The sequence below is a fragment of the Buteo buteo genome, chromosome 30 (genome assembly GCF_964188355.1).
Source record: "Buteo buteo chromosome 30, bButBut1.hap1.1, whole genome shotgun sequence".
NCBI classification, from domain to species: Eukaryota; Metazoa; Chordata; class Aves; order Accipitriformes; family Accipitridae; genus Buteo; species Buteo buteo.
The window spans coordinates 1,318,177-1,328,205 of record NC_134200.1 but is presented as its reverse complement, the minus strand read 5'-3'; the positions used below and the strand labels follow the sequence as shown (position 1 = coordinate 1,328,205).

At 51.7% G+C, this 10,029-nt stretch overlaps 1 protein-coding gene across 1 annotated transcript; it reads left to right on the top strand.

Moving 5' to 3' along the window:
• Nucleotides 1–638: 638 nt before the first annotated feature.
• LOC142025936 (olfactory receptor 14A16-like) lies at nucleotides 639–3,275 on the top strand. Its single transcript, XM_075018680.1, has 2 exons — nucleotides 639–684; nucleotides 2,314–3,275. Exons 1-2 carry the CDS (start codon nucleotides 639–641, stop codon nucleotides 3,273–3,275), a joined length of 1,008 nt encoding a protein of 335 aa, XP_074874781.1.
• The last annotated feature ends 6,754 nt before the right edge of the window (nucleotides 3,276–10,029 follow it).

Sequence of the window (10,029 nt, the reverse complement as noted above, 5' to 3'; positions counted from 1 at the left end):
AATCCCAGCATGGGATGCCTCCATGGACTCAGCTGACTCCCTTCCCTCAGAAGGGGTTAATGAGATCCCTGCCTGTCAGTGTCTGCGTGTCCTGCCCAATGATGGCACAAGAAAGAGGCTGCCCAGGGAAGTGGTTCAAAGACCCTCCATGGAGGTATTTAAAAGACACGTTGTTTAGGGACATGGTTTAGTGGTGGAATTGCTGGTGTTAAGTTCACCATTGGACTTGGTGATCTTAAGCATCTTTTCCAACCACAGTGATTGTATGATTCTCAGAAAAGTTGATTCTTGGACCCAAGTCTGTCTCTCAGCAGAGCAATGACCCTGCTGGAAAGCAGTGTCTCTCCCCAGGTGCGGGAGGGAACATCAGTGATTGCTTCAGCCTGTTTCCCAGCAGGTTCCCCTGGAGGCCCAGGGACACCTGGAGGGAGCCCAGAGAGGGAAGGAAAATTGTCACCATGGGCTGGTCCTCTGCTGCTGAGCTGGGCTGGGCTCCTGGGACAGAGGGAGCTCCTGGCAAGCAGGCAGCGCTGCAGAGAGACAGCTCTGCCCAGGAGCAGGGCTGGGGGCACTGCCTGCAGGCATCGAGAGGAGACCTGCAAGGCAGAGAGAGCTTAAAGGCAGCGTGGAGTGGGAGGATGCTGAGAGCTCACTGCGGGAGAAATCTTCACAGCCCTCTGCATGGTGAGTCTGTGGGTGCAGGGCAATAGAGCTTCAGTTCCTGCAGGGATCTCCGAACACTGGCACAGCTGACAGTGTATAGGATTTGGCAGGACTGTCTTTGATTCTCTGTTGTAGAGGAGAAGGGTGTGCTCCAGAGCAGGGCTTCCCTGCTGCCCTGTCAGAGGGACAGGGCATGAGGGCTGCCTTCTCCTGGCACCAGCTGCAGGGCTGTGAAGCCGGGTGTGCATGCAGGGGTGCCCAGGGCTGTCCTTCAGAGCAGGGTCCTGGTGTTTCAGGGGCTGAGTGGTGGAGCAGGGACTTTGCTGCCTGCCAGGGTCAGCACTCAGCCTGCACGGGGAACTCCCCATGACAGCGTGGGGAGAAGGTGTGGGTGAAAGAAACGACCCCTGGAAGGGCAGAGCAGGGTGCTTCTGCTGTTGACAGCATGCTGCGTGGGTCAGGTTTGCTCACAGCTTAAGCTTAGGCATGGATTTTGGAGAAGAACGTCAAGGCAGCATTTACCTTTAAGGTAAGGAGTCTTTGCTATGAATTTTTCTCATCCTCGTCAGTGGTTGTGCAGTGTGACATTAAAATATATTTCTCCCCTCTGGAGAAGGCACCGAGATTCTAGTTGTCCTTAGGACTTGTCTCAAGTGCTCCTTAACCCCTGCACACACAGAGATGCCACTGGGCACTGCCCGGCTGCCAGGAGGGGTCTGCAGGGCAGAGCTGAGCACACAGCGGGTGGTTTGGGGTCTGTGAGCAGGGACAGGGAGGTGACAAGGGGATGGAGAAGCAGCTGCTGACAGGGACAGCTCCAGGCAGCAGAGACAGGGGCAGGGAGAGAGCGGGAGCTGCTCCCAGAAATGCCATGGGAGGGGGGATTCAGGCACCTCCCTGCCATCACCGGAGAAAACCCATGGCCTTTTCTCCCACCCAGCAGAGCCTCTGCCCTTATGGCCATGGGGACTCAGTCACCTTCTCAGTTGGGTCAGCCCTGAAGAGAAGAAATTATCAAATGCCCTACCGTCTGTCCCTCTCCTGCCTCCATTGGCAGCAGGTCTGTAGTGTTTATCCATTTTTGTCCTCCTGTCCCTGCTCCTCTTGTTCTTGTCACTGGAGAGTAATAGGGAAGGGGGATTTGGGTGCATTTCAGAGATTTGTCCATGTGAGGAAAATATCCCAGTCCCCTCCTAATCGTCAGGCTCCTAGTGATGCAAATGAAAAAACTCTCCTTTCAGCCCGCCCCATCTTTAGGACATTTGCTTCTTTCCCTGCCAAAAGCACTCCTGAAGTGACATGGGGAAACCAGAACAAACACTCAGAACAAAATCCCCAGTTTGGGTTGAAGTGGGAGTGACAATGCTGAAAAGCTCTTTGATATGACAAATGGATTTAATCTAAGATGACCCCATGTTCCTATTTACCTCTTGCTGTAGGTCACGACTGACTCCTCTGTAGCCCACAGCAGAGCCCGCTGCTCCCAGTGGCACCCTCAGCCAGCACCAAGGATGTATCTCAAGAAAGGGACCTGCCAAAGGTCTTTCTGAAATAGGAGAGGCAGCTTCGGTGGTGTTTCTATGAGAAACGCATTAGGTTTAGCTCAGAGAAGTCTATTCTAACTTGTCACCATCTTTCCCTCTCAAACAGTGCCTCATGCCCAGAAGAAGCTAATGTCCAACAGCAGCTCCATCACCGAGTTCCTCCTCCTGGCATTTGCAGACACGCGGCAGCTGCAGCTCTTGCACTTCTGGCTCTTCCTGGGCATCTACCTGGCTGCCCTCCTGGGCAACGGCCTCATCATCACCACTGTAGCCTGCGACCACCGCCTCCACACCCCCATGTACTTCTTCCTCCTCAACCTCTCCCTCCTTGACCTGGGCTCCATCTCCACCACTGTCCCCAAATCCATGGCCAATTCCCTGTGCGACAGCAGGGCCATCTCCTACTGGGGATGTGCTGCACAGGTCTTTTTCTTTCTCTTCTTCATCACAGCGGAATATTCTCTCCTCACCATCATGGCCTACGACCGCTACGTTGCCATCTGCCAACCCCTGCACTACGGGACCCTCCTGGGCAGCAGAGCTTGTGTCCACATGGCAGCAGCTGCCTGGGGCAGTGGGTTTCTCAATGCTGTCCTGCACACGGCCAATACATTTTCACTACCACTCTGTCAGGGCAATGCTGTGGGCCAGTTCTTCTGTGAAATCCCCCACATCCTCAAGCTCTCCTGCTCACGCTCCTACCTCAGGGAAGTTGGGCTTCTTGTGCTAGGTGCCTGTTTAGCATTTGGTTGTTTTGTTTTCATTCTTTTCTCCTACGTGCAGATCTTCAGGGCCGTGCTGAGGATCCCCTCTGAGCAGGGACGCCACAAAGCCTTTTCCACGTGCCTCCCTCACCTGGCCGTGGTCTCCCTGTTTATCAGCACTGGAGTGTTTGCCTACCTGAAGCCCCCCTCCATCTCTTCCCCATCCCTCGATCTGGTGGTGGCAGTTCTGTACTCGGTGGTGCCTCCAGCAATGAACCCCCTCCTCTACAGCATGAGGAACCAGGAGCTCAAGGATGCCCTGAGGAAAATGATGAGCGGGTGCTTTTCAGAAGCAATTAACTGATTGTTTTCTTTTGCAGAGCATTCATAATGTAACTCATTACAGGCTGTAGTGGTTTAACCCCAGCCAGCAACTAAGCACCACGCAGCCACTCACTCAATCCCCCAACACCCAGTGGGATGGGGGAGAGAACTGGGAATAGAAGTAAAACTCGTGGGTTGAGATAAGAACGGTTTAATAGAACAGAAAAGAAGAAGCTAATAATGATAATGATAACACTAATAGAATGGCAGCAGTAATAATAAAAGGATTGGAATATACAAATGATGCACAGTGCACTTGATCACCACCTGCTTATCGACGCCCAGTCCGTGCCCGAGCAGCAATCCCCCGCCCCCACTCCCCCCATTTTGTACACTAGATGGGACGTCCCATCGTATGGAATACCCCATTTGCCAGTTTGGGTCAGCTGCCCTGGCTGTGTCCTGTGCCAACTTCTTGTGCCCCTCCAGCTTTCTCACTGGCTGGGCATCAGAAGCTGAAAAATCCTTGACTTTAGACTAAACATTACTTAGCAACAACTGAAAACATCACTGTTACCAACATTCTTCTCATACCTAACTCAAAAACATAGCACTATACCAGCCAATAGGAAGACAATTAACTCCATCCCAGCTGAAACCAGGACAAGAGGGGAAGGGGAAAAGGTTCTCAGCACAGCAGCACTGCAAGGGAGCACCAGAGCTGCTCTCTTTCCACTTCCACACTCTCCTTCTGAGCCCCTGGCTTCATGTAAGGCCTGAGTGCTCTGTCAGCTCGGTCACAGTCCTGCTCTGAGGCAGGAATCCTAAGTGAGAATCTTGGTTCTGAGGAATTGCTGTATTTATACTCGTTTTGTCACTCTGTCCACTGCCCCACTGGCCACTGAGACCAGGGTTGCCTCAGCTGCCTTCCTTGTGCTGACAACACATTTAGAGAAACCCTTCTGGGTGCCCTCCCCGTGAATGGCCATTTCCATCCAATGCTGAGCTCTGGCTTTGCTGGCTCCATCCCCGCACCCACAGGCCAGGTGTCTGTCTGCTCCTGGGCAGGCTGTTCCCCCTCCAGCCTCCCTGCACTTCCTTCTGGTGTTGGACCTCCTAAGTCAGGGGGGTCCCTGTTCATCCACGCTGACCTCTTGCCAGGCCCTGCTCGACTCCCTGTTGCCCCCATACACAAGAAGAAATCTGCAAAAACATCAGTTCGCCTTGTGAAGGATGAAGATGAACCAGGGTCATCACAAGAAGAGGAGGAAGAGGCAGAACCAGAGGTAATCACTCAATCCCTATCCTTGAGTGAGCTGCGGGATATGCAAAAAGATTTCAGCCATCGTCTAGGTGAGCATATTATCACCTGACTGCTCCGATGCTGGGACAACGGGGCTACTAGCTTAGACTTAGAAGGTAGGGAAGCCAAGCAGCTGGAATTGCTTGCCAGGGAAGGTGGCATTGACAAGGCAATTGGAAAAGGGACACAAGCCATCAGCCTCTGGAGGCGACTCCTGTCAAGCGTGAAGGAAAGGTACCCCTTTAAGGAAGATGTTATATGTCAATCAAGCAAGTGGACTGTAGCGTTCGCTACATATCAAGGTGCCACGCTTAGATCACTCGTCGGCCCGGATCAGGGAAAGAGACAGATAACACACACAGTGTGAGCACCAACTTCCGCCTTTTATTGCGCAGTTAATTGCTTTTCTACTAACAAGGGGAGGCGGGATCACAGGTACATCACAAGGCTGTGACTAACCCTCTAACTTTCCGTGACATCGCGAGATCTTCCGAACGCCGAACCTACATGGACCACCATGGAGAGAGGTATTCAATACCTGAGGGAATTAGCCATGCTAGAGATGATACATCATGACCCGGACAACCCACAATTACCCAAAGATCCAGGCGAAGTCCAATGCACACCACCCATGTGGCGGAAGTTTGTATGGAGCGCACCATCGTCCTATGACAACTCACTGGTGATAATGACCTGGAAAGATGAAGAGGCACCGAGAGTGGATGAAGTGGCTCACCAACTCTGACAATATGAAGAAAATCTCTCCTCCTCCCTACAAGCCTGCATTTCGGCTGTGGAGAAGCTGTCCCAGGATGTCCAGCAAATGAAAGAGGATATGTCCTACTCCTCACTTGTAAGGACCAATGTCTCAGCTATTAGGAGTGAGCGTTCCTCTGTCAGAGAGAGAGAATATAGAAGGTACACACCACAAGAGGCCTTGTGGTTTTACCTATGTGACCATGGAGAAGACATGAGGAAATGGGCTGCAAAACCGACCTCGATCCTAAATGCACAGGTACGTGAGTTGTGAAGAAAAATCACCACAAATGGGTATTCTACCAGGATAAATGCTGCTCCAGTTTCCAAAGAGAGTAGAAGGGCCGATCTTATTTCTGATCCTCTTGAAGGGACTTCTGAGCCAGTTTTATGAGTAGCGAGTAGTGGGCACTGTGACCAGAATTAGAGTGGCCCTGCCTCCAGCCAGGTGGAGGAAAGGGATAACCAGGTCTATTGGACTGTGTGGATTCGATGGCCTGGCACATTAGACCCACAGGAGTACAAGGCTTTAGTAGACACGGGCGCACAGTGTACTCTAGTGGCATCAAGTTATAAAGGGGCAGAACCCATCTGTATTTCTGGTGTGTCAGGGGGATCCCAAGAGTTAACTGTATTGGAAGCTGAAGTAAGCCTAACTGGGAATGAGTGGCAGAAACACTCCATTGTGACTGGTCCAGAGGCTCCATGCATCCTTGGCCTAGACAACCACAGGAGATGGTATTTTAAGGACCCAAATGGAGATGGAGGGCACTGAACAGCTCTCTACCCTGCTGGGTCTCTCTCAAGACCCTATGATAGTGGGGTAGCTGAGGGTTGAAAAACAACAAGTGCCAGTTGCTACGATGCTGTTGCACTGGCGGCAAGATAGCACCAACCAAGACTTCCTGATTCCCATCCACAAACTGATTCGTTTTTTTTTCTCATTCCCTCTGGCAGCAGAGTGCAGCTACAATTTGCTTTTAATGGGAAGGGTGTCCAGTACACCTGGAATCAGCTGCTCCAGGGGTGGAAACACAACCCCACCATTTGCCATGGACTGATCCAGACTGCACTGGAGAAGGGGGAAGCTCCAGAACACCTGCAATACACAGATGACATCATCATATGGGGCAACACAGCAGAAGTCTTTGAGAAAGGGAAGAAAATAACCCAAATCCTTCTGAAAGCTGGTTTTGCCATAAAAGAAAGAAAGATCAAGGGACCTGCATGGGAGATCCAGATGTTAGGAATGCAATGGCAAGATGCACATCATCAAATCCCAATGGATGTGATCCACAAAATAGCAGCTATGTCTCCACCAACTAGTAAAAAGTATACCCAGGCTTTCTTAGGTATTGTGGGGTTTTGGAGAATGCATATTCCAAAATACAGTCTGATTGTAAGCCCTGTCTACCAAGTGACGCAGTAGAAGAACGATTTTGCGTGGGGTCCTGAACAACAACCAGCCTTTGAACAAATTAAGCGGGAAATTGTTCATGCAGTAGCCCTTGGGCCAGTCCGGGCAGGAGAAGATGTTAAAAATGTGCTCTATACTGCAACAGGGGAGAATGACCCTACCTGGAGCCTCTGGTAGAAAGCACGTGGGGAAACCCAAGGCTGATGCCTGGGGTTTAGCAGCCGAGGATATCAAGGGTACACTCCAACCCAAAAAGAGATATTGGCAGCATATGAAGGAGTTTGAGCTGCCTCAGAAGTGGCTGGTACTGAAACACAGCTCCTCTTAGCACCCCGACTGCCAGTGCTGGGCTGGATGTTCATCAGGGGCAACTGATGCCACATGGAGTCAGCGGGTTGCACTGATCACACAACGGACTCATATAGGAAACCCCAGTTGCCCAGGAATTTTGGAAGTGATCATGGACTGGCCAGAAGGCAAAGATTTGAGAATGTCGCCAGAGGAGGTTATGCATGCTGAAGAGGCCCCACTGTATAACAAACTGTCAGAAAATGAGAGGCAATATGCCCTGTTGTCTGATGGGTCCTGTCGCATTGTGGGAAAGCATCAGAGGTGGAAGGCTGCTGTATGCAGTCCTAGAGGACAAGACACAGAAACTGCTGAAGGAGAAGGTGTATCGAGTCAATGTGCAGAAGTGAAAGCCATCCAGCTGGCTTTAGACATTGCTGAAAGAGAGAAGTGGCTGGTGCCCTTTCTCTATACTGACTCATGCATGGTGGTAAATGCCCTGTGGGGGTGGTTGCAGCAATGGAAGCAGAGCAACTGGCAACGCAGAGGCAAACTCATCTGGGCTGCCACACTGTGGCAAGATATTGTGCCTGGGCTAGAGAATCTGGTTGGAAAATTAGATGCTTATGTGCCAAAGAGTTGGGAATCTACTGAAGAACATCAAAACAATCAGCAGATGGATCGGGCTGCCAAGATTGAAGTGGTTCAGGTGGATCTGGACTGGCAACTTAAGGGTGAATTATTTATGGCTCAGTGGGCCTATGATTCCTCAGGCCATCAGGGAAGAGATGCAACATAGAGATGGGCTTGTGATCGAGGGGTGGACTTGACCATGGACACTATTGCACAGATTATTGATGAACTTGAAACATGTGCTGCAATTAAGCAAGCAAGCAGGAAAGCTCCTGTGGTATGGAGGGTGATGGCTGAAATAGGAATATGGGGAGGCCTGGCAAATTGACTATATCACAATCCCACAAAGTCTCCAAGCTAAGCGCCATGTGCTTACAGTGGTGGAAGAAACCACTGGATGGCTGGAAAGATGTTCTGTACCCCATGCCACCACCCAGAACGCTATCCTGGGCCTTGAAAACCAAGTCTTATGGTGACACAGTACCCCAGAAAGAACTGAGTCAGACAACGGGACACATTTCCCAAACAACCTCATGGACACCTGGGCCAAAGAGCATGGCATTGAGTGGGTGTATCACATCCCCTATCATGCACCAGCCTCTGGGAAAATTGAACAATACAATGGACTGTTAAAGACTACATTGAGAGCAATGGGGGGTGGAACCTTCAACCATTGGGATACACATTTAGCAAGAGCCACCTGGTTAGGCAACCCCAGAGGATCTGCCAGTCCGGGTGGCCCTGCCCAGTCAGACCTTTTACGTACTGTAGAAGGGGAAAAAGTCCCCGTAGTGCACATAAAACATATGTTAGGGAAGACAGTCTGGGTTAGTCCTGCCTCAGGCAAAGGCAAGCCCATTGGTGGGATTGCTTTTGCTCAAGGACCTGGGTGCACTTGGTGGGTGATACGAAAAGATGGGGAAGTCCGATGTGTGCCTCCAGGGGATTTGATTTTCACCTGCTCGACACAGCGCACTGAAGCCCAATCCTGCTCTGCCAACAGAGAGGACTTTGCACCATCCCTCCTGCCCAGCAAGACTGCTATGACAGATGGAGCCCAGAGTCGGGAACTAAATGAACTCAATGAACTTTTTATGAACATGACCCATAAACTAAAGGAACAATATCTCTGTGTGTGTATACATACATATATATACACATATATATACATGTAATCAGACGGCAATGAGACCAGCAGCGGCAACGGTAAGTCAGCAGCTAAACACGAGACTGAGGGGAACAAGGAGGTTCCTGAAGCCCAGGAACCCCGAGGAAGAGCAGAGAGACCCATCCAGAGCCAGCAGCTCTCACGAGAGAGGCTGACGTGGCGTGGGCATTACCAGGGGCAACTGCGGGAGATTTAAACAACCCTGAGGAGCGCCAGTGACCAGGAGCGTGCTGAACAGGGCGGGCAAACAGGACGTGGCATGTCAGAAAGGGCATGGCATGGCAGTTTGTGTGGCAGTTCCCAGCTCGAGAAGGTTACTCAAGCAGTGGGCATCGGCCTCAGAAGGAGACCCAGGTATGGTTGCCACTCGGCTGAAAGCAATTGCCTGGACAAATGTGGCGTCGCAGACAGATCTCCCAAGCAAACATGCAGCTGTCCAGGTGTCTGGCTGCAGGGAGTGCCTGAGTCTATCCCTGGTGCCAGAGGGCAGCAGGGACATCTCCTGTGTGTGGTGTGACCGGGTGGATGTTCTGCTCAGCCTGGTGGCAGAGCTGAAGGAGGAAGTGGAAAGGTTGACGAGTATCAGGGAGTGTGAGAGGAAGGTAGTTTGATGGACCCACACCCTACCATCCCTGAGGCAGAGGCAGCAGCTGGAGGCTCCACAAGAAATGGAGGACCCCCTGCCCTCTTGCCACCAGGCAGGAGGGGACCTAAGAGATGGAGGGGAATGGATACGGGTCCCTGGTCAGGGAGGCAGGCGAATCCCCTCCCGGTCTCCCTCACCCTCCCAGTTGCCCCTACACAACAGGTATGGGGCTCTGGAACTTGAGGACCAGGCCAATGAAGATCAGGGTGTAGATGAAGGCCTATCCAGGGGTTGCCTAGGCTGAGTCAGGCATCCCCATGCTTTCTCATAGCATCTGAAAAAAGAAAAAGGAGGGTAATTGTCATAAGCCATTCCCGTGTGACAGGGACAGAGGGGCCAATATGCAGACCTGACCCATACACAGGGAAGTCTGCTGCCTCCCTGGGGCCTGGGTAAAAGACATTACTGGGAGACTCCCTGGTGTGGTTCGGCCCTCTGATTATTACCCGCTATTAGCTGGGCAGGCTGGCAGAGATGAGATTGCAGGGAGAAATCCAAAGGCAATCAAAAGGGACTTACTTCAGGGCACTGGGGCGATTACTGGAAGGATCGGCAGCACAGGTAGTGTTTTCCTCAATCTCTT

Excerpts from the sequence above, each read along its gene's own strand:
- LOC142025936 (XM_075018680.1), top strand. The coding sequence starts at position 639 with ATGCTGAGAGCTCACTGCGGGAGAAATCTTCACAGCCCTCTGCATG. Across the intron at positions 685-2,313 it reads TCTTCACAGCCCTCTGCATG|TGCCTCATGCCCAGAAGAAG; the intron begins GTGAGTCTGTGG and ends CCTCTCAAACAG.